Here is a 26,476-nt window from a genome sequence, read left to right on the forward strand (position 1 = left end):
GATTCTAAATAACTCGCCTCTTCCAACGACAAAGGATTTCCCTTGCTCATTTTCGTGTCCAAACTGTGATACCTCTCTGTAAGAAAAACCGCGCGGATAAATACAATGTTATTACATACACATGGACGGGACCTATAACATTGTGTTCAATTTATAGATGTCGTCGCTCACCGTGGGCCAAATGCAACCTGACCATGGCCATAATGAAGCACTCGGAACTCAGTATCTGGTTTTTGGCGAACCGCAGTACCAGACATTCGAGCACTTTGTTGCTGACCGTGCTGCCGGCTTCCCACAGCAGTGGTCTCAAGTTGTAGCTCGACGTTTTGTTGGGGTTAACACCTTTTTCAAACTTTTGAAAGGCGATCTGTCGGCGCAATAAAACTCAATATTAGTGTCTGGCTACATATTAATGAGCCCGGACCTAGGTAAGTCTGTACTTACCTTCCAAAACTGTAGCATGTGCATTAGCACGGGAATATCCAACATATTTATGCGACCGCTTATGTTGATGTCTCTCAACATAATCAGACTTTTGCACAATTCCAGACTGGGCTTTTCGGCCAGATACGCTTTCCAGTGGGCTCGCAGTATCTTCTGGAGCTGCACCACGTCTACTTCCGGCGGGTATTTGATCATCAGCTTGTTCAGCAGCGGTCGACCGTCGGGCTGTAATATATTAAAATTGTAACTAGGTTAAGTACACGTTTAACGCTCAAGTAAACTCTACTAGCGTGACGATAAAAAAGACTCATAAACACAAAAAAAAAAAACAGGAGTTGGAGAGGATTTGCACTTACCAATATGACAGTGTCTTCCAAAAATTCAGCCGAAATGTTTTTGAACACCATGTTGTCGTCGTTTACTTCCCTGGAACGAGATTAACAAAAATAATGATAACGGAAGAACTCTACCTATACTATATTGATGAGGGGTTTCTTAGGCAATCCCTAATTAAGTGTTATGTAACACGTGTTATATTATAATCTTTAAACTTCATTTCAATAGAAGATAGTGCCGTTTAAAATCTAGGAGTGTTCGTTTATTACACACATATTATCAGTTTAAACTTTGAATTTCAAAATCATAATTTCGGAATTTCGGACTGGATTTCACTTATTGTTAGTGCTTAAATTTCGAGTACGTATGATATGAATTTACCATATGTTACTCTGCTCGTCCGTGAGGATTCGCAGGAGGAATTTTGCGTCACAGTTTGGCACATTGGTCTGCGGAACGACAATGTAGTCACCGGGCGGCAGCGTGAAGAACGTCACCACTTCCCTGGCAACCGAGTGGTTGGTCACGTCCAAAGGTTGCTGTAAACGAATAAACCACCGTCGTCTATTGTATACTCATTGTATTTATTTACTGGAGTAAGTAAACACGGAAATAAGTTCCAGCAGCTATTATCAAGCTTTTGAAATTCGGTTACGAACCTGTTGCGTGACGAAATGCGGAGTCAGCCTGGACGTGGAGTGCGGCACTTCGTAGACGGCAAATCCGATGGCGTAAAGGGGTCTTGCACCCTTGGCTTCAGGGTCGGTCTCGTATTGCTGTATGACGGACACCACCACGTGGCACTTGTTGCCCGAAGTCCTAGGTATACCTATGTGGAACTGAGGGTTCATAGCCGTCGTCTCTGGATATCCGGGACCACCGCCGGCATTGTAACCGCTCCGCCATCTCCGCCTGGCCAGAACGGCACGCCAAGGTTGCTTGGAATGCAAAGCCGGTTCGGTCATCCAATCGTCCGGGCTTATGTGCACGATGTCCAACTGCGTGAAATGCCGGGCAAAGTCCTCGAACGACATCCTTTTTCGAAAGATTTTAATTAAAATTAAAAAAATAGCACAACGAAAGACGATTTTACAGACGACTAGATGGCTGGTGAACCAATGACCGATATTTCGGTGAATCTGACTAGTGCTTACAAACTCATATGCTAATAAAAAAACAGAAATCGCATTGAAGGCGAAAAGTCGCAAACCCTTCGATCAAAGGTTCGTCAATGATGTATTCTTTCACCGAGAAAATCTTCACCGAAACCATGATGATTTCTTACGCAGAGATGAACATAAATGAGATAAAGATCAAAGCGCAGCTCAATTTTCAAAAGATAAAGCGATATCTCAGATTAGATTGATCTACTACTATTGACCTACTTAGTATTTATCCATAATCGATAGGACCATTATAGATTTAGAGACGGTTGAAGTGTGGTTGAATGCGCGTGGCAAAGGATAAACTGGATAGATAGAATCAGGAGACTGAAAACCAAAGAAGACGAAGTGACTCCTGTCTAACTTCTCAGGATGCGCACGATAGGTTAAAACTGTGCTCGTCATAATAATAGGTTCATTGCAGTAAGTACCCTTACCAAAATTCGCCGTCGTTGCGTACCCGCACGCTGAGTAGTTCCTTATCTCTGTGTGATAGTCCATCCCATTCCCAGCTGCGTTCACTCCAAGGACCTGTCCACTCGCCTTCGCCCCAAGGATTCCTCAGTCTCACCAACGGGGTGTCACCTAGCGGACCCCGGACCCGCGCCAAACCCGTCACGCTATAAGCGTGCTGGGTCATCAACCCGTTTCGCAGTCTCAGTTGTCTCTTGTTCTCTTTCTGTAAAAATCCATATACATATGAAAATATTAATAAATAATAACACACGCAATAGGTAGCCAACTAGTTTAAATAAATTCTGGCTTTACTTTTGATGTATTTAATGATACGTGCAGTGTTTAAATATATTCATTTTTATATATTTTGATTTTTTTTTTAAAGCTACTAGTCCTTGCTCTAGTAATTAATTGTTTTTCTTACCAGAGTTATAGTTGATATAAGCAATGACGACCTGGGCACGGCACTGTTCAACACCTGGTAGGTCAGAAACCGGTCTTGGTTAGACAAACCGAAGCTTTGAACGATTCCTCCGGTCAAATCCTGCAGGGCTCTAGTGGTCGAGCAGCCCGGTCCGCTTAGGTTTTCATAACAACCATACAGCCTATACAATTACAAGTATTTATTTTACCTGCTTTAAGTATTCGGCGCAATCTATATAAAAACATACTTGGCGTACGCTTTTTCGAGGAGCGCGACCCAGAATTCGGTGGGGTTGGTGGAATGCATGTAGATCAGACGTCCTCTGTACGTGGGCAGCTTGTCGTCGACCAATACTTCTTTCCACTCGCCAAAGTACCAGAATCGAAACCTGCCACAAAAAACAGGAACGGTTATAATATTATCTATACCTAGTTTCCAAAAAAGCCAATAAATTTATTAATTATATAAATCGTTACAATATTTGTTTCTGCTTATCAAGTATTAATATTTTTATTACTTTTAAATGCCTTTATTATTCTCTTGTTGGACTACATCTTTAGTAACAAGCTTGGGAACAAGGACTATAGTCAATATGCCATCGTAAGCAGATTGAAGAAATATAAAATATAACTTTTAGTTTTATTTCCTATAAATGTAATGTTTTTAGATTATCACACTTTGGTTATAAATATATTCTTTAATTATTAAATTTAAAACCAGAGACAGGAGTCAGGAGGTAATATTCTTTATTACGTTTCGTAGTAAGCTTATTAATTGATAGTAATGATTCCTTTCTACTTAACCTCATATCCTTCAAAATAAGACATCATAATACGCAAAACAAAGATATTATTTACATTCCTCAATATTCTAAACATTTACCTAGCTATTTTGCAGTCCCCATTCATACCTTATGTAATGACAATTAATTTATATAGCATTTGTTTTTATTTTTTCCCTATTTTTCTTACTATTGCAAATGTACATACATGCAAATTTGTTTGGTGTTTTTTAATATAATCTTAGATTGAATTATCATTAAATCATAAGATTCTTTTGCTTATGTAATTGTAGATATACTGTATCTATCATTGTTATTAATGAATAAAGTATTGTAATTCGGATTAACGTCCGTTATTATTGTTAAATAAAAAAATAAATAAAAATAAACTACATCGTGTGTAATCATCGAGTTTAGTATATCACATAAACATTTTTTGTGAACCACAAAATTAGTATGTTATTGTGTGAACAAATCATAGAGATAACTTTAGCAGAATGATTTGATTAATACTGTAATACTGGTACCTATTACAATAAAAATATTCGGAAATAGATGATCAAGTTATTATGACCACTTTCTACTAACTCACATAATAGTAATGTACCTATAGGCTGTCCTATGGCGATAAGTGATGAAGCAAAGAACCATGACCATGAGGCAATAAAACAATGACTTTTTAGAGTTCAAATAATACAAATTAACCAATGGACAATGGTGTCGTTGTTTGACTAAAATGTTGTTTGCTATTATCTCTACGTCGGCGCCTTGATCATCCAAAATGATAATCCAGGACGGTCGTAAAAGAGAATTGTAGTTTACATAAAATATATACTATAATACTAAATGTCGTATTGTCCGTCTAAGTGTTTCCCTAAGAGGTATCTATACCATACGTTGTAAATGATAAAATAAAACAATTTTAACCAAGATGATGAATAAGCGTCCGCTGTACTTTTATGTGTATTGTTTAATCGGTGGTATCATATGTTTTTGTCTCGATATAGAGCTCCTAATCGTTTATTATTTATCTAGCGGTTCCGGTCAGTAGATGACCGGTTTTGATTACTGTTATTTTTTAGTTATACAATTATTTGCTTAACGATTTGCTGCTATTGAGTGCACAAGATATAAAAGAGAGTATTCATAGTCCGCTGTTAATCATTTGGTCAGGAAAGTCTGTATAGTATATAACCTGCAGAAATTCATCAGCTTGGGTCAGCTATGGCTAATACGTACAGCTTGCTAGTTTACACAAGTTGTAATTCAAGATTTAAGATTCACGTTTGATTAATTTATTAGAAAATAATGTTTTTTTAGAATATACTTTACACATTAAATATCACATCAAATAAATTTGCTTGTTACACAAGCCTATTTTGTTTTCATAGAATTGTTAATAAAGATTTTTAATACCGTACTTAAAACTTTAAAAATAGAAAAACAAAATGATTAAAATACGGATTTGTAAAGTACGAAGGCGCTTCCCAAATTCCTCATTTAAGTGGCTAACTGATAGTATTTTTTTAAGTAGGTAAATCGTAATTTATAACATATAAAGCAAATTAAATGATTCTTTGAGACAATGTATACTAAAATATGATAGTTGAATGAATGCCATATAAAATAATACCGGATCTTTTACGGTTAATCAGATTAAACTTTTCCGTTGAAACGTCAAATAGAATCAAATATAATTCAAAAGAATAATTGCTTTGTTTCGTATTAAGTATATAATATTCTTTTTATGTACTGCGCAGATTACTATTATAAATAGTGGTATTAAATGTTATATAATAACGAGTATTAGCCAATGTCCTTTTCAGATTCGATGGAAACCCAAACCGAGTAGGAATTAATAACCATAATAAGTTCTCCAAACACTATTTCGGTAGAAATGCTATTAAATACGACTTGATTAAACGGTATTAAACAACACTTAAGACAGTTGTACGTACCTATATTCTACAAAACGATTTTGTACAATCTCAGAACGTGGCAGCGGTGATACCGTGCAAAACCATTTTGGAATTATTATTGGTAATATTAGTGTACTTGTGCGTTTTGTTGTATTGTCTTTATCAATGAGTATGATTGTTGAAATAATTATAAAAATTAAACACAGGTTTAATCAATATTAATCAGTGATCGTTATTTTGATATCATCTTGTTTAGTATAAGAACGACATATCGACAGGAGAAAAAGAAGAAGATTACAACCCATTATAATAGTTACTATTAACATCATTATTATTGATAGACTCAGGGTCGGATTTGACGGAGCCCATTAAAGGCACCTACCTACCTCGAAACCCACATTTTTTAGGAGACCCCGAGTCCAAGATATAAATAACTGTAATTTCAGCCCTAGGTCTATATTCAAGACGATTTAAAGCGGACGATTTTCAAGGGATTTTATATATAGGCAATATATAAAATCCCTTATATAAGAATAAAATGGTTTTAATAAATTTCGACCACGTAAATTTATTTTCAGGATAATTAGTATAAGGTTCAGTATAACTTTAAATGTATACAATTCTTTCTACGAGTAAAGCCATTTTGTTCTTACGAGAAAACCAATTTAGACCTAAGAGCCTGACAAAATTACGCCTACTTAGAATGATCGGATTTTAGTTCTGTAAAAATATTTAAGCTAGTCGACGACCTCTTTCCCCGGTTGTTTTGGAAGTATAAATGCTATTTCGTATAACAAAATAGTCGACGATGTATACCTAATAATGTTTTATCTTTAATTAAACGATTTTGTAGAGTTAATACGTTAGAAAATTCACTACATTTTAAACATTTGTATTACTACTTTTGCGTACTGACCAGTAAAGATATTGTCATTGATAAACCAACAGATTTAGGTATGTTATATTATTCGGGAGTTTATATTTTGTGTTTGGCATGAGAAATAAACGTTTTTGAAAATTGAAAGTAAAACAATAATACATAATATATTAAATGTATGTATAATAATAATAATAATACATAACGCGTTTAACGTTCATATCGTGAAACACGATGCGAACGCGTTATGTCAGCTGAGAAAAACACGAACGACTAATTTCCATCAATGCGATCATTGCGGGCGGGGTTGTTCTATTTCCTGAACTAGCACGAATGCATTACAGCATTGTTGCATAAGTTAATTAAAGCGGTCACGTGAAACATCCGTGTCATACGCATAAGTTTATATAAATAATGAAAAGGCTGAGTGGACCAAATCAGCGAGGTTAAATCGCAAATAGACACAAATAGAAAAAATATATATATATATTACCCATTTACAAAAGCTTTTGTATTGCCTACGTAAAATTATTGTCATTTAGTTTAAACGTTACCAAACACTATAAGTATATAAGAAATATGGTTATTTAAGTCTCCTATGTGCTAGAACGTACTTAAAGGATGGGGCAAGTGGGTTTTTGGCTCAGGGATCACATTTTAATGGCTTTTTTAAAACAATTTTATACAAAAATCTCTCAATTATACAATTTTAAAGATTTTATTGTTGCCAAATTACAAAGTAGAGTAAGTAGATAAAGTAGTATAATTAGTAATTACTAAATATAGTAATAATAAAATTAACATAAATTTTAGTTCTATTAATGTGATTCAGTGGTGATTTTTTGCTACTATTACTTTAGTAACGTTTGCCTTTGTATTCTTCTCCAATTTCAATTTTTCTTATTATTTATCATAATAAATTGTATTCACTTTAGGCACCACTCAGGTTAGGTAATATTATATTATATGTTTTGTAAAGTTTTACTGCTCTTAACTTAGTTCTGTATTTTTTAAGATACAATCATTTTATAAATATCTTTCCACGGCCAACCTAAAAAGTATTTATATTTTAAATTATTTTTGTTATTTAAAAATTAGCACTTGCCAAGTTAAGAGTTAAAAGACTAGTCAAAACTATATTTTGCTATGAAATTATTGCTTATAAAGGAATATAATCAAAATTATAAGTGCAAAATGTAAGTACATAAGGGAAAGAGACTTTTCAAACTTTATTAATTACTCTCAAAATTCTATAAAATCCAATCCAAAACAATTCTGGACGTTCCTTAAACATAAAAAACTAAATCACGATTTACCTAACTATATGCGCCTAAATGATACTTCGGCTAGCAACGGTCAAGACATTATTGATTTGTTTGGTAAATATTTTTCCAGTGTTTACTCAACACAAAATAATACCCTACCTGTTACCTCAAAACATATTCCTCAATTATCTTCAAGTATAAATAAAGTCGAAATTAGTTTAACTGATGTATTTAATGAGTTATTTTCAGTAAGGGGCGGCGTTGGACCAGATGGAATCGATGCCTTTTTCTTAAAAAAAATGTTCATTTGTTATTTCTCCTGCCATAGTGATTTTATTTAATAATTCATTAAAATTTGGAATATTTCCTGATATTTTAAAATAGACCTATTTCAAAAATTTCACTAGTTGCAAAAATATTCTCAAAAATCATTTCACAAAAAATTACACCCTTGTTTAAAAATGTTCTAGTGGACGAACAACATGGATTTCGAAATGGGAAATCTACTGTCACCAATCTCACAGTTTTTAAGCAATCTGTTATGGATTCTTTTTCATCTAATTCTCAACTTGATGCTGTCTACACAGATTTTGAAAAAGCCTTCGATAAAATAGACCATTCTTTACTTATAAAAAAGTTAGAAATAATTGGTATCTTAGATCTTTTATTATCGTGGTTGGAAGCATTTTTAACTAATAGGATCCAGATCATAAAATATAAAAGTTTTCACTCCGACAAAATTAAGGTAACCTCTGGCGTCCCTCAAGGTGACCATTTATCACCTCTTCTGTTCCTTTTATTTATTAATGATGTGGTCTTTAGCTTAAAATACTCAAAAATATTGCTCTTAGCAGACGATGCAAAATTATTTATGCCTATTAAATCAGAATTTGATGCTACATGCTTCCAGTCTGATATTCACAATTTCGTCGAATGGTGTAATAAAAATGGTATGGCTCTTAATATAGACAAATGTTCAATATTATCCTTTACTCTAAAAAAATCGCCCATACTGCATAGTTATACCATCAATAATTGTCTTATTCCTAGACTCACTATTGTAAAAGACCTAGGTGTTACTTTTGACACAAAACTTACTTTCAATTATCACATAAAAAATATAAAAAGTTAAGCTTCATCAAACCTGCATTTCTTAAAAAGAAACTGCCACGAATTTTTTTGCTCTGATGCCTTTAAAGCAGTTTATTTTGCATTAGTTAGATCACGCCTTGAATACGCTTCACTTGTTTGGTTCAATAATTCTATTTCTCATTCTCATGATATAGAATCAATTCAAAATAACTTTTTAAGGTATTTATCCTTTAAATGCCATGTCCAAAGAGAACCCCATTCTGCTTATAATGGAGTTTCTGGTTTTTTTAATATGGATTCTCTACAATATAGAAGGAATACCCAAAATATAACATTTTTGTTTAAACTCATTGCTGGTGCGATTAATTGTCCATTCCTTGTCGAGCGTTTACAGTTTAAAGTGCCTATAATCAATACCCGAATTAAAGATTTGTTCTACTTAAATAAATTTAAAAAAAAAATCTAGAAACCTCTCCAATAAACATATTAATGGCAGCAGGTAATACAGCCGATATTGATTTTTTTAATTTTGTCAATAGTCAATACTGATACACTCAAGTCATATTTAAAGTCAAATAGATAATTAGTTAAGACTTATAAATTCATATTATTTTTAAATTATTGTAGCATATGTTATTCATTATTTATTATATTATACTACCTGTTATTATTATACTATTTATTATTATTATATATATTATACTATTTTTGTAAATGGAGTTGATTCCGTATTATAGAATATTATTATTATTATTATTATTATAATTTTAGGAAGCCATCAAAATATCTCGAACGAGATATTAGAATTTGGGGAATTAATTTTTGCCTGGTTTGATATCGTTATGACTTAAGTAATCTTTAAATAAAGTTTTAATGCAAATATAGTCATGTTACTATTTTCCCACAGTATAGCAATATAATAACTGCATTCCATTGCACTTGGTAGGGACTATAGCGGCTAAGCTCTCTCCTTTCAGATCAGCGCCCAATAACGTAAGATATTACAGTATTATATTATATTTTCCTTTGTAAGCAATCACACAAGGGCTAAATCATAAATTACATCTATTGAACTTGCCATTAATTGAATGCTGTCGTTTCGATGGAACCTGATTTCGGATTTGATTATCTCGAAGGTGTGTATCAGTAGGCAATAAAAAAAGCATTAGTTGCTACTTATTTGCGACCGCTATACACAATTTGCTTTACAAATTGACCTTCGGGTGGCCAACAGTTTCGGTATCGTTATTTTTGGCCAACGGAATGGCAACTCACATAAATCATAGCAAATGACAAGCAGTATTCTTGTCGGAATTCATATTTTGTTGTTATAAAAAACACACACACACACACACATACATACGCTGCACACACATTCGGTGTTAGGGGCATATTGTTTCTTTGTGCTGCGGTTTTCAAGCGTCATTTGTGCGACACACTTTGATGAACTCTAGAAAGATTGATACATTATACAACCGTCGCAGAATAGGTAATAATTACTGTTATTATGTCCGTACACAAAAGCAATGACAAACTGGTCACAAAAAAGTTACCGACTTGACTTGTTGTTTCCTTATTGGTATCAACCAAATACGAGAAAAAAACAATACTCGAATAATGTTAAAACAATTTTGATGTGAGATCTCATTTAGGTTTTTCTAAATTCAATTTTGTGACTTATTTGTAACCTCAGTACCACTATAAACACATCTATTATACACATATTTTTGTTAGGCTATATACTTAAGAATATTTTAGTGTTTTTTTTTTTTTAATTTGTTGAAGTTACATAATAGTTATTTAAGGTACAATTTAATGTTTCTGAATAATCTTGCAACATACATTTGCTGATTATGACAATCTCTGCAATTTGACATTTTCCTGTATAATATCCCGTTTAAATTGCGTTTTTTAGGTTAAGTGGGGTGAGGTTATAAATAATGGTAATTTTGAATGATATATTAAACGTATAAGCCTCGACCGATTTAGATGTGTTTTGGCGTTAAGTATTTTATGCTTTTTTACTCTCCTACGCACGTAAGCACACACATTTGAAGTCTTTATTGGTCTTTATATATAAATGTATATATTATACATGAATAATATTCATGATTCGAACACCTCGAAAACAGTTGTGCACGAGCTGTCCTCCGCCTGGGTACACCGTGGGAATGGTACGGCGTTCGGATACGGACGAATACCGTTAGAGTAAACGCATTATATATAGAAAAGTCATATCATCGGCTTAAATAACACGTCTTTAATCGCCAGCCTGAACCACGTACAAAGGGCATGCACCTTACTATCATAACGTGACAAATAAAAATGTCATTTCGATTTGGAGAAAAACAAAAACACCGAAACAACTGCGGCGAATTTGCCGGAAAGTCTTACCAGATAATTCGATTATCTAATTTTCTACCGTTTACAAATGGTTACACGGCCAAGCATATGAATTACATGCTGGTCGGCGAGTAAGATTTCCCCATTACATTGTGATATCGAAAGGGTAACACGGATTAGACAGATTTAAGCTAAAAATTAACTAAATCCTCATTATTCATAATGTATTGAATATTTGAGTTTCGCTTGCAATAGTATCAGTTATAAAGAGATTGAAAGTGGGCAGTTTTTTAAGAGACGCCACTTTTGTGGACTTTCTTGAACGCAATAAGCTAAATTTACAAAAAAAAATTTGCATTATAACTCCCTCCCCCTAATTCATAAACCTTAGACTTTTAATTAATGAAAAGCTACATAATTTATGAATTTATCAACACCAACATTTTATAATAAAAATAATAACCAAGTAATACTGATTGATATAGTTCAGTTTTACACTATTTGACTTATGCATTTCAGATGTGTTAGAAGATTACTTTACAAAAAGTACCTATCAGAAAAGTCTCTCTTTTTATCAATGACCGTTTTGAGATAAGAATTTTTAAAAATGTCGATAGTATTTTAGCATTGACACGAAGTTGAAAACAATTGTTTTTATAATAACTTATTTTATTTTTACAGAAAAAACCCGAATTTGACCGGTATTTCAACATTTAACTTAGATTTAAGAACGCCAAGCGGCAATTATGTAGGTAAACACCAATACCAAACAAACATAATATGTAATAACAAGTATTAAAATTAAGTAAATAATATTTGGGTGATTTGTTATAAATTAGGGAAAAAAAAATTGAGTCGACTTGAAATTTATATATATAAGATTATATTTATTAGGCATACCCCTACCCACAAATTCTTCTCAAACTCAAACTAAAATTTGGGCTATTTGCTTAAACTTGTTACAACATCGAGGTTATCATTTGGTTTCTGGTATTTCTAGACTATATTTAAGGCCAATCCGGACACATTCTCGTTTTACTCAGGTCATTAAGACTAATCGAGAACAGTAGAATAATCATATCAATTAACGGTATAAAATCCAACAAATAAATGAAATAATTATTTAGCTCGAATCAATACCGTGTGACGCCAACATGAGGTCGTTGATCTTTTTACCGTGAGAAAGAACAATTTTACACAATTTGTATGTTAAAAAAAATGTATAAACAAAAGTCGTTTATGCAAATTGTAAAAGATGATAAAAATGAATTTGTATTACATATTTTGCGCAAAAAATCGTTTTTCTTTGTCACTGTAAAAAACGCTTTTTATAGTAAATTATGTTTTGCTATTATGCAAATTGATTACCGTTTGCAAACAAATTGGTGACGTTACGGGAATTGATAATTTGATGGAATATAACGATGATGTGAACAAATATGAAAGGACCGACACACTGGTTTGGTTGCAGATTTTTGACCGTGAATATGCCGCTAAGCCGAATCTAATCATGGTAGACACCGTGAGATCTGTCGCTAGACTCTCTGGACGATATCGTGCAAGAAGCCTACGTCTAACTGCAATGTAGTTATGTGTATTTCGCTTTGCGACACTTACATCTCATCAAAATATAAATTTCTAATCCGACGATTCTGCTACATCCCACCGAGAAATAATTAAACCGCATACAGTCCCAGAGGAATCGGCAACCATGTTAGCTGTGTTGCACGCAAAGTGCCAACCCAAACGAACAGTGGAATACTGTTAAGGCCTTGATGTGGTTATTCCACACGTTCGTCGAGAAGACAGCCCACTTCTTGAAATCAGATCACAGGGGATATCAAGACATAAATACAGTGTACAAATACAGTGCACCTATCGATGGGAGTGCGAGTTCGGAGGTGATGAGTAACAAATCCAGATTTTGGATCCAGGCCCGGAGAAACACACATGTCGGTTTCATCCCATGTGGAAGTCATTACTTTTTAGTTGATAATTTACTTGCAGGGTATGAGAGGGTAGAGGTGAAAATTACTCTGGAAAATACGTACAGAGTCCAACTCGAATGGCAGTCCATCACGAGCATGTTCGATTATTACTACGGCCAAGCCATGACCGGCATCATAAAGGAATCCGTGCCAAATACATCCAGGCACTCAAAATGTTCCAATACCAACACATAAGTATGCGGAAAGCGATTGCCATGAAAATCGTCATCGTGCATTTGTTACTAGTCAAGCACATCATGACGATGTTACCAAGTTCCGTTCTGCCTCATTACATGCCGGAATATATGAAACAACACAAACAAGTAGCCGACGGTTTGCAGACATAATAATTGACATCTCGAGAGATCTAGCAATTGTATTGTCATTTTAAGTGGTCAATAACCAGTTTTGAATTATTACTATTTTTAAGTTATTATAGATTAAAATGTAGGACGGGAGGAAGAGTAGAGTGTGTAGAAACGGTTAATTAGGGTCTCTTATATACGTGTCATATGGTTTTCAGAAAATCCAGTTCGTTATTAAATCTATTCGCCTGCGTTATTAAACAAATAGCTTATTAAATACGTCTTCACGGTGGCCCCACAAGAGCTTGCTATAAAATAATACAATGTAGACTAGACTCGCTACTTTAAAGATGTTATAGTCCTTAAATATTTTGTCACACTCTTCCATTTCAAGCTCCCTCGTGTACACCTATTGCATATGCCATATGCTGATATGCATTATAATATAAATCATTTAAACAGCACTTCATCCATACGCTTTTCGTACAAGTATAGCCGTGGTTGTTGGTCGTGACCGACTCACCTGAACAGTCCGCAATATGAGGTGGTGGTGTCGAATGATTGGTCTGGCGGCACGACCCGGTCGAGGAATTTGGGCGTGAGCGTTAACGAAGAGACTGCGGCCAAGAAGCTGTGGTCTCCGTATTCGCCAGGTTCCACGCCACACCGCCCTCGAGCATTTTCTCCGGACGACACAACTCCGTTACCTTGGGACAACAGCCTCGACGCTTCCACCATAAACTTGGGTCTTTGGCACATTTCCTGTAGGGAAAAATTGTAAATAATTAGAATAACAAAATTGTTTAATGTATGTAATAAAAAAAAATGAATACCGCGAAACACATCATGCGTGTCTTATTATCATTATAGTAGATATGTGACAATGCGCGTGTATCCGATTATCCATTGTATTAACGGTCATAATATAATAATTATCTAAAATAATAAACCGCTAGGAGAAGAAAAAAATAAAAATAGATTTAAATTTAAATTAAAAAAAAAAATAAAACCTATTGGTCATAATTTTCTTTTTATCATCAGCTATTGTACATAATAATATAAAAACAACATGCGGTAGTATTTTCGGGCGAATTGAAATGTAAACAAGTTTTTCTTAGTGCGTGGTGCACCGCGTGTAAAGAAACCGTTGTGGTCATTCATACATTATAACCATATAGCTTGCACGCGGTAAATGTTATCTTTCCAATATAATCTACACGCGCTAATGACCGGCAAGGCGAATAGGCAAGTCCTCGGCGCACTTGTGTTCACCCACATGCTTATGCCGCTATGTCCGGTCTTATTATAAAAAAAAAAATGATTTATGAGCGGCAAGTCACATACCTACAATCCAAAAAATATAAATAAATAAATTACCACCAAGTATGCAAACTACTTGGACGTTTGACTAGAAATTTGCTTTATAAGTCATCGATTTAAGAAAATTATCTACACGATCAATATGGTCGTTTAGCCAGTGGATATGTGTTCCTAAGATCTAACCGGTCTTTCCACATTGTTAAAATAACCCTATACAATGGGTAGAGGGAGGATACCCCATTTATGGTCACATAAGACATTTATTTCCATTTTATATTAAAATTTGATAAATATTAATTATCAGTTAAATTAGTATTATGTTGTCTTATGAATGAGGTTAGATAATTGAATTATAAATCTTTATAATAATAATAACTATAATCTAACTATATAATAACTATAGTCATATAAATCTTACAAAATGATGAAAAATAATTATAGCTACAACATCGCCATAAATGGGGTCTATACATTAGAGCACAAAACAAATAAATTAAAATAATATTATAGATAAAAATTATGTTAACAAGATTTTAACTGTAGTTTTACTAATATTTACTCTGAGTTCTAGGGCTCTTTTTAGATGTTAACTTTTTTTAAATTCTCCGTGGGACAACCGATGATAGCTTTCTTATAGCATATTTCATTTTGCCACTTCTTCCTAAAACTCTAGAAATAGGCCTTCATTCCATACCCCTATACATACGAGCACGTAACACTGTAAGGTTATCCCTCCCCACCCGACCAGGGCATTAGCCTCGTATAATAATAACAATATTATTGATTTTTTCACACAACTAGTAATATTCGGGATAGCCTTTTGACATTTATCACTTTTATATTTTTGTATCACTTGTGTATTTGTTTTTTAAGATTACTACTTTATTTTCATTTTTTAATTAATTTATTCCCAATTAGATTAGATATGTATTAATAGTTTTATTTCATTATTGTTTACATATATTATTGTGTATTTATAGCAAACCATAAATATTAAAAAAAAAATATTCTTTAAAAATGTTCGTGATTTTGTAGTATTAATTTTATACTTTGCTGTCCGCGCAATGTTGTGTTGACATTTCTTTTTGACATGTTAAGCGTTGCTTTAGGTAATCGGGTTTCGACGATTGTTTTTTTCAAGTAAAATTGTCAACATAGCTCAAATTTTACAAAAATTACATTTCTATTCGCCAAACTAAGAGTTTGACTATTAATAAACGGGACATAGACAATAATTGTAGTACGTCATTACTATTTTGCAGTACTATTGCTTATTAGTATTATGTAACGTAAACAACTAGCATTCATAATATAGTTTACTTTTTGTTTGAGGACTAGGAATAGCGCACTTTAAATGGTTAACACCGCAGTCTTAAAACAGCGGAAATGATTGCGCTCACTTCATGCGCACTCGGTATGGAGAAACATCATTACGTATTTACTATTCGCACACGAAATACTACTTAACAGTTAATTTGTGTGTATTTTTTTTAATGTTCTCGGAATTGACGCGTTTTTGTCGATTAGTTTTTATCACTTTATTCCATACATCGTCCAGTATCTTACATGGCACAGAAAAAACCAACATAACCTACGTTTTCATCAATTACTAGCTGTACTAATTTATGTATAAAGACTTTGACTGTCCTTAAAGAACACTAATTTTGTCTTTGACTGTTTACTTATGTAGTAAACCTAGTCAATGTTTAGTAATATTATTTGTTTTTGTAATACAATAAGTATTAACATTGTAATAATGTAAATATTGCAGTATACAGGGCGGACGACGATAGTATTATTGTTTTTTACTAATTTTACCTTTTTTTTTTATTGTTTTAAATTTTACTTCAAATTGATTTCAAATTAAAAATATATGATACTATTAGAGCTGTCGAGCAATAATATTGTTTAATAAAGACTAGTAAAACACATTATTTTTAATGATATTTTGAAACAATTAAATCTGTTTATCTGTATTAACTAATATACAACCAACGTCTAAATACACGCTTACATGAACACATGAGAAAGGTATTAAATCAAAGTGGTATAATACCAATTATTCGAAAAATACACAACATTTCAAACCTATTGTATTGTATTACTGTATAACAATGAATTATTACTATTAATTATTTATAGAGGGTCTCTGAAAGAATTTCTCTCAGCCAGGGCAGTCTCATGTAAGAAAACCAAAAAAAAAAAAAAACGTTAAGATGTAAATTATATTATTTGGGGCCCCATCAGGCCGGGGTCCATGGGGTCGTGCCCCCGTGCCATTAGGGTAAAGACGTCACTGCAGCTGACAGATTATGAGTCTCATGGAACACTGCATATTCGACACGCGTGCAATGAGCTTTGAACTGGATGAAAATCGTGTAAAATTATATAAAAACCGACGGATGTTTTTATGTAATATACCTAAGTTTTAATAAATAACCTTTTCCTTTAGAGCCGGTGGCAAGATAATAAATGCGACCTAATAGCTTAAACACTAGTGTTACACCGGTAAATTTGATTTAGACTAGGTTGTCAGTGCTTGCGGTTATTTTCCACATAAAAAACCCCCACATATGTATAAAGTATATACATGAACGTAACAATGTTACATATATATATATATATTATACTTAAACCGTAATCATCATATTTTGATGATGGTCTAGTGTCTGGGCGGCAAGATCTAGCGTGTTATTTCCTAAGGGCGTCATCATGAACCGCCACTGTTGTATTCTCTCAATGCATCAATTATATTATTCTACACACATTTGAAAATGGAAAGAAACAAATGTTTCCTGCGCCGTTAAAGGAACCAAAGAATACATTTGATAAAATTGTTATATTGTTTCCCTATAAGTATATATACTAATAAACCTTGGCATTTCGATACACCGCATATAATAAACTCGACTTACAATATTAATGTGACAATTATACTATGAGCCGAAGAATATCTCTAATGAGTCCGTTTATGATCTTTACCACAACAACATAGTTAAAGTTAAGTTAAGTTAAGTTTAATATTTTTAAACTAAAACAACGTTGAGAACCGTCATTATAGCAGTAATGCATTGTATCTTTGACATCTTATTTTGTAATAATTTAAATTTGAAATATTGTAATTAGAGACAGGCAAAAAGTCTCAACTGATAGGTATCAATAAGTCTAAATTACATTCTATCGATCAATTAATTTATTAATAAATAATAAAGCTGTACCAAGTATTAAGATTTTATATCTTGTATCGAAGTCCACCTCTAATTATAATACTCTTTCGTTTACTTTATAGTTTTGTACCGTGTCAGTTTTTTTTTATTGTACCTACTTGGCATTAATACATATTCACAATAGTAATTGACAAACCTAATAATAATAATTGTTTATTGATTTATCCATCACACACACCTGAAGGTATCGACGTCTCCAAGCCGTTAATAATTAAAAATGCCAAGAGGTCAACGAATTAATAAATGATTAATAATGATGATAACAATAGTAATAAAATATACTATATAATATGTATTATGCATTATTTTATGCAATCAAGATTTAACGGTTTGCATGCTTGAGTGTTTACTGTTTCATTTATAATTGCTTACTGCATGCCCTGTTGTGCGAATTAAAATTCAATTTCGGCGTTTATAATATAAAATAGATTTAGACTTACAGCACAATATGTTTCAGAGTTGTTAATGTGCTTGCCAAATAATATTATTTTTTAATGCATACTTAACAACTTTTAAATTATAACTTATAACATAATTATAATCTATATGTTTTTTGGTTCAAACCGAAAAATGTATTCTGAAAAAAATACGATCCATTATTTTAGATAATATTATGTAACTATTAGCTTCGTTGTAAAATTTAAGAGACGACTCGCGATACCTCCTAAATTGCTGAACTGATAATAGATTTTTGCATGTAGAAAATCTATAGATCTGAAAGATAATTTGTTGGGTTACAAATTTACAAAATTCACTCCTCCTCCTTCACAATTGAGAACACCTAATGATAGACATATTTTCAACTTAAAACTATAGTATGCTATAACTTTTTTTAAGAATATTCGAGATAGTTTCAAATTTGTATGAAATATTCTTTAGGTATAGTAGGTACTACCAATATACTGATAAACCAAAAAAAAATATTTTAAAAACCCTTCTCCTTTAAAAGGGATGGAAACTTTTTCATATTTTTACTTTTTGAGCCCTAGTTTTAAGACTAAAGGTCTGAAAACAAAACTAAAAGTAGGTCTAGATTCTAGAGTGGGGTTATAACAGTTACAAGTTTCTCAAAGATCCTAACCTCAACTTAACCTAACCATTTTTTACTCTGGTATCCGAAAACAATTTTCATTATGTTGCTGATTTGTCTATCAGTAACAACGACAACAAATTGTTAGGAAACCTAGACAGTCAACCATAATCATATAATCGACTCTAATTTAAAATTGTAAAAATATAGTTTTTAACACATTTTTCTTTAGAATAATTTTTATCGATATTTAATTAATTAATAAATATGCCTACAAAAGATAATATACTTCACGTTCACATCAAAATGTTTTTTTTTAGTGATTTCATCATTCTCAGTCATAATTATGATAATAATAACTCTTATAATAATTCTTCCTGTCTTACGACTACACCAACCGGTTGGTTAGGAGTCGTGACCCCACGATGTCTCGAACTCAATATGCTGTCTTTTTAAAAACATTTTTAGTTAAAACAAATGTAGGTATAGTAGCGGTTAATACAGAACAGACCTAACGAAAAATTATATTTTCACACGACCATAATATATAATATCCTATTTTCATCGTTATTTTTTTTCTATTAATCTTTTCAAAAAATAGACTGCTGTTATAATTTTAAACATTGATTAAGACGTCTGCATTATAACGCATAAATGACCGGTTCAGTCAGCATCTCGGGGATAACATAAAAAATATCAATAATAAAAAGATACTAATAACAAAAAAAAAGCTAGTACAGTGGGGTCGAAGCATAGTGGGGATGGAGAGGTCCCAGGTCTACAGGAATTATTAAAACTAAAAGTGATAAAATTACTTTTAAATAAACACTTCGGTGCGAATCTGTGGAAAGTATGTATAAACCACATATACTATATGTCATATAGCAACCTAATAACTGACTACGGTCAAACTGTAATTTTCCCCTATTTTTTTGGGTTTTTCATAATAAAAAAAAATGTTTGACTACAGATTTTTGAGTAAATTGTGTATGTTATAGTCCTAATGTTCATAACTAAACCCCCTAAAACTGCATGAAAAAACGAAAGAATGAAAAAATTCCACTCCTTCTAGGAGAAAGGGTGTACAATAATTGTTTAGATTGTCAACGTTTGTCGATACTACTATGTCTTAAGAATATTTTATACAAATTTGGAACTAATTGATCGGTCCAGTGGCTTAAAAGAAATCGTGGGTACCTTCTCATTGAATCTATCTTATCGCATCGAAGCTAAAAATAAATGATATTTTAAGAATGATTTTTTAAAAAGTTATAGAGGTTTGTAATTTTAATTCATGTACATTTGTTTGGTGTTTTTCTCGATTTTGATGAGGAAGTGGTGACTATTAAATTTTGACCCAATAAAGTACCTTTCAGGTACGATTTCTGATCTATAGAGTTGCTACACGAAGAAATCGATTCAGCGGTTTAAAAGATATCTTAAGTCCAGACTTAAAAAAAAAAGCATAATTGTGAATACAATACTTTCTCAGCTCCGCATCGAAGCTCAAACAATATTATTTGGTTTAACTAAAATTTGCAGCAATATGGTAGTAGAATTTGTTATGTTACTTAAACCAATATAAATGGCAAAATAACAATTACCCATTCAAAAGGCTATTTTGAGGTTTGTAAAAAGTAGAAGTTTAACCGTACAATACACCGCATTATCGAGTTAATAATAATGCCTTAATCAATGAAATTATTTAAAACGAAATTAATTAAAACAAAATAATATAATTTCTTCTGAGTTAAGCGAAGAGGTTGTGACAGTTATATACTAATTAATTGTTGTTCGTGTAACCCAGTAATTAGTTGTAGTACAGGTTTACTTGCACAGTAATGCGTTGATCATCGTTCACTCGCTACCTACACCTAGTTACATACAAATGGTATTCCTCTGAATATCGATTAAGTTAATGAATGCCGTGTAAACACGTCAAATTAATTTCATAAAAACATCAAAACCACCTTAACCCACGTACATTTTTTTACTAGAGTATGTGCATTAATAACGAACGTGTCCTGCTACCTGACTTACAAAGGTAAACCAAAACATAAACGTCTGTATCATCATCACCATAATATTAAGTCTACATATATATATTACATATATATATTTATATATTATATATATATATAATAAATATATAAGATTATGTTGGCGTAGGCAGTAGGCTCATATCTGAACTCTAATGGGGAAATTAAATCAAAATCAATGTAATTAATGGGGTTACGATGCTAAGGTTATCAAAACTGGCTATTATGCTAGTCGAGACGGATTCCTCAACAGTGAGGGAATAAGCGGTTAAATGTTCTATAACAAAACAGTGTCACTCCTATATACAAATAGTTTTGTATACTAACTATGATAGGTATATAATATATAAATACGATTATTGTATAATATGTTGACTTACATGTGGTCGCATCCATACAATAGGCTGAATTGCCGGTCGCTTGTTTCTGTAAAGGCACTTGGGACCGGCAGGGAAGTCTGGGTCTTCGTATAGAGAACCGCGCTCACGGCACGCTCGGCGTAGCGCATGGTAGTTGGGCTGCTGTCTGGGTCTCTCTACCGTCCAATAGCCTCTGCAAAAAAATATTATTATACCAACTTTTTGACAACATTTTGAAAATAATTATACTCTTTTGCTGTGTCTGTGGAGAAACTATTTAATATAGCGTGAAACGTGCGAGTACATAATTTTATCTTTAAAAAGCTCAACAAAAACAGAGGTAGTTTGTTTTCATTACAAACCGCATTTGCTGTCTAGATGGCAAATTCGGTTTGTAGTTAAATGAGAAAATCACATAAAGGCGAACGCAATTTACTACTTTTTAATTTTATTTACAATTATAGCTGCGGATAGTAAGATTAAAATGCAAACGCAAATGGACATCTTATTTGAATTATGCGTCGTCCTTCCTCTCCACTAACACATTACTGTACTCGGAGAAAGACTTATAACATGCAAGATTTGCTGGGAGTTATTCGAATAGACGTAATAATATAAGCTTCACAAATTACATAGATGATTGCTGCTAGATAATTCGAAAAATCCACTACAAGCACACGCGATGGTTGCGTCTTTATCTGAAAATAACATGTCGGTTTGCCGTCAACACGGATGATTATTTAAATGTACATTAATAAATCAAAACGGCTTTCTTCAAAAATTAAAACACACAGAAATTAAAAAGAATGAAGGAAATTATTATCTTTAATATGCCAAACGACTAAATTGAAACGAGAATTTAACAATAGTGAATAATAAGCCCATAAATAATAATTAACCTTGACTCGTAGGCCCACGTGGGATTATTTGACAGTCTTGTGAAAGTGATCGCATAGATCAATTGACAGCGCTCTGGGCCCCAAAAAAACAAACAAATAAACGATGACCAGTGTGGCGACGCGACGGTTCATTCGTAGTATTATTATTATGATTTGGTCGTCCATATTCGTGATTGGCATATACATTGATTTCATAGACCAAAACAAATATATCGTGCACTGAGAATAAATTATGAGGAGACCCAGGAAATCGTTTCGTGACACCACCAATAGGCAATAGCGAAACGTTACAACAATTTTTATAAAACGCTAATTCACTTTTTACGTCCTTTTTACTTTTCACGTCCTATTTTCTATAAGCGCGTTGACTGCTAATGAGAATAGGCTAAATAATATACTGTGTGTATATAACGAACAATTTCGAAAGTCATTATTTTTTTACTTAAGTCTCGTTCAAAATAAAAATACGGTTCTTTTTATTTTGTAAACAGTAATACTTGTAATGTTTAAATGTAGCATAAACCAATATCTGTTAAAACAGTTAAGTTATAAATTTGTTTTTAATAAAAAAAACAATAATAAAAGTCAATAGATTTATTCAGATTTCGGTATAATACATACTCTAAATTATACATACGATGAACGGTTAAGTATAATATTGAAGATACTATATATGATATTTTAAAATACTAACAAGTAACATGGCGTTATTAATGTAACCGAATATTAGTTGGTTTTATTTATCATCATTCATCAGTATGGCACGTTATGTGAGATAATCCATGGGTCCAAAAGCTTACAATTACATTTTTTTTCGAAACAAATTTGCCTTATTCTGGACTTAACAAACGAATTAGTCCATAGTTACACTAAAATGTCACACTTTTCTCTTTTCCAATAGTAAACTGAACACGCACACGAGTGTGAGAGTACATCTAATTGGACACAATTTCTTCTAATCTCTATAATATAAACCGCGTAAATACAACAGCGGATATACATTTTTTTTTTAAATTTAATTTGTTTAGATTGTGGCTATAGCATTGCGGTCGCGGTGTAAAAAATACTAAATGGTTGAGCAGTAGTTCTTCTATGTCAATTGGCTATAGTGGTCCGTGTTGTATTTTAATATTATTGTGCCCAATTTACATTCGGCGTTTTGTTAGCGCGACCATACTGCGCTAATAACGGAATCGATACTTGAATTTGGTCTGACAACAGTAATAATAATACTCGTTTCGAATCGTCGAGTTAACGACCCGCGAGAGGCGATTCGTAGTCGGAAGGCTACAATCGCTGCTGTTGTCAAAATTATGTTTTCCGCGTAGCAACTAGCAGCTGCTTAAGCAAACAACAAACCGTTTTGCGTTTATTCTTATCTGTCTGTCGTTGGTCCGAGGCATTCGCCGTGGACCTAATCGAACTACGGGACGACGGCGACATGGAAAATTTGTTCAAGCAATAATTATTATTATTATTATTATTCCAACACAGTCGTGGTCAACGTCATAGGACAAGCCGAGGGCAACGATTATTACCCGATCGTCACGGACACAAAACGGGAACCGTCGCCGATTCGATGGAAGAAACTATGGTTTTCGAGAAAAAAACCCACAAAATGGCATTCAAATTATGGTGAAAAAAACAATTTGTTTTATAACAAGACGCTTCCAGCCACTGTCCACCCAATGATCACATACACACGTATCTGACCTAACTGGCCGCAATTAAACGGCAATAACAATAATAATAAGAAGAAGAAACGAGCGTGATCTATCATCTGTGACTGGCGAAAGTATTCCAAAGTCGTCAACGGAAGCGGCAACGGCGTTTCCCGTTATTCCGTACCTAACTTGTCTGGCGTGTACATTATATATACTTAAGTCTTGTGATTGTCGACTGCCCTATCTCTGCAGTTGATGACCACCGCACACTCGAAAATGTACAGTTACCGACGACCACGGCAACGGTCTTGTTCAAACGTCAAGTGTGCTCAAGGAAACCAAAAAAAAAAAAAACATTTAAAAACACGTGTTATATCGGTTGATTATTATTATTATATTGTTGTGTACCGCGTGTAGTCAGTTTATTAACGCTGTGTACACAAACTGGACAAATACAGCGGTCAAGTACAACGACTGTGTTTATTATGCTCCTTACCAGCCGAAGTTGTCTGCATCGTTATTGTGTGCCGTCTAGTAGGTCACAAAAAATATATTTGACCGCTCAGTTAAGGAGATCTATTGAATTTCGTGTTCCCATAAATGTGTTTGCGAATCATTCTATATCCGGTGCAGAATTAACCGGAGGTTCGTTGTACCACAGGGCCCAAACATGCGAAGTAGGTACAAAGGAAAAGGCGCATGGCTCAAAATTAAGCTAATAATAAATTAAATATCCAAATTTGTTCAGGGTCGGACTGGTCAGCAGTCTAAGCGTATGGATTCTGTTCTCTTTAATATGTTTACGTCAAAATAAAAAAATAAAAATTCAAAGAATTATGAAATTAGAACTGTTATTATTAGCATGTTATAGTATTGGGACAAATAATTCTTAAAGTTTTTGAATTTTTTTTTAAACGATTTTGTATATACGAGTATTATGTAGAAGAAACATTGGGAATCGGAAATATTTATTAAACATTACCAGGAGGCAGGAGTACGAGTTCAATTTCCATTAATTTGTTTTTGGACAAATTTTTAATTTAAGAGCTGGAAATGTGGTCGAAATTTAACTTTGTGGTATGCTTAAAGCAATTAAAAAAATACTGTCCCAATTTTTGAAAAATATATAAAAAGGTACTGAGTATTAGTAAAACGTAATTCTTAAACATTAATATTGCCTTTGTATTTGTTATTAGTATTTTATGTTTTTTTACAATCTGAAAACTTTATTTGCTTGTAAATAATGTAAGAAATTTATGACTTTACATACATTTGTAGTATAATTTTTTTAGATTAATTTTGTTTTTGTATTTTAAGAATTTAATGTTTTAAAATTTACTTTTTTAATTATCATTATTATCCTTCCTCAATCCTCATGGAGTGATAACTGATGTATACCTAAAGACAAAAGTTCTAACTACAATACTGCATCGCCGACCCATATCTAGACAACGGTTTACAGGTGAAAACGCAGAAAAGGTACATGAATTCTCCTACAAACAATATATCAGGAATCTACTGACTATTCACTACAGGGTGGACAATTTTTAATCGGTTAGCCGTTAGGTATATTCAAATAATTGATAGCTGTTTTTTGGCCGCGAGGAACGCGGTTTTAAATTACAGGCTAAGACGATTGGCGTTATCATAAGTGTCGGTTATAACGGCACGGCTGTAGGGCTTGTTGTTCCACCATAGTTGGATTGCGGCAGACTAATCGACACCGATATAAGACGAACACGTGTACCGGACGATGGCGACGACTGCCGTGAGATTTTATCAAAACACTGCTTAACATTTTAAAGCTGCTGATATTAAAGTTAAAATATACATAGAAAAATATAAGTGACTAGAATCGACTATGTACGGTAATCGGTTTGCTTTGGCCGGTGACTGTGCAGACGACCGTTTAATTGTAGGCTTTCGTTGTTCGTAATATGCATAATACAAGTCTTATACATCCTAGATCCTGTATTAAGCTTGTCGTGCGATCTTTCGAAACCGTCCAAATGTGTTATTTCCGCTAAAGACGTCGTCGTCCTCTGTCGTAACCATTGGTTACATTAAATATAACGGTTTTCGACTTTTGGGTGGACCCGAAAGAATTATTATTGTTTACCTCGGACCAGCCGCGCGCAAACTGTGCAATATTATTATAATCTACTATTTTCCGGAACCAGTCAGCCGTTTGTTGCACGCGCTCTTAATAACCATAGGCTTAATCTGGGGGGGGGGGGGCAAGGAGGGTCTAAACCAAAAACAGTATAAATCGCTCTACAACGGCAACAGTTTACGCGCAGCAAAAAATACATGCCAGTGGGCTATCTATATTATTTATAACCAATGGTAATAGGTAAGTAAAACTTTTCTTGATTTTTGTTGACTTGATTTTATCAGTTTTACAATGTAAAATAAAAAAATGTTTGAATTATTAATTATTATTTATTTATTTATGTATTAATGCATTTTTAATTGTACTACCGCCTACCCCCCCCCCCTCCCAGAATTTACTCCAAGTTACGTCACTGTAAGTAATTATTATATT

At 33.1% G+C, this 26,476-nt stretch overlaps 1 protein-coding gene across 1 annotated transcript in view; it reads right to left on the reverse strand.

Annotated features, from left to right (window-relative positions):
- Positions 1 to 26,476, reverse strand: part of LOC126839270 (calpain-1 catalytic subunit-like) — a 74,048-nt gene that overhangs the window by 583 nt on the left and 46,989 nt on the right. The window contains exons 4-14 of the mRNA XM_050574515.1: positions 21,390 to 21,561; positions 13,917 to 14,155; positions 3,071 to 3,211; positions 2,824 to 3,004; positions 2,381 to 2,622; positions 1,440 to 1,815; positions 1,162 to 1,319; positions 801 to 870; positions 445 to 669; positions 172 to 367; positions 18 to 76 (exon numbers count right to left, since the gene is read on the reverse strand). Of these exons, the coding sequence (XP_050430472.1) occupies positions 18 to 76; positions 172 to 367; positions 445 to 669; positions 801 to 870; positions 1,162 to 1,319; positions 1,440 to 1,815; positions 2,381 to 2,622; positions 2,824 to 3,004; positions 3,071 to 3,211; positions 13,917 to 14,155; positions 21,390 to 21,561 (2,059 nt within the window). The remainder of the gene's footprint in view (positions 1 to 17; positions 77 to 171; positions 368 to 444; positions 670 to 800; positions 871 to 1,161; positions 1,320 to 1,439; positions 1,816 to 2,380; positions 2,623 to 2,823; positions 3,005 to 3,070; positions 3,212 to 13,916; positions 14,156 to 21,389; positions 21,562 to 26,476) is intronic.

Source organism: Adelges cooleyi, unplaced genomic scaffold (assembly GCF_023614345.1).
Source record: "Adelges cooleyi isolate 19-005CV unplaced genomic scaffold, UGA_ACOO_1.1 ACOO_flye_CR_arks_rails_tigmint_CR_PRNA_1, whole genome shotgun sequence".
Taxonomy (NCBI): domain Eukaryota; kingdom Metazoa; phylum Arthropoda; class Insecta; order Hemiptera; family Adelgidae; genus Adelges; species Adelges cooleyi.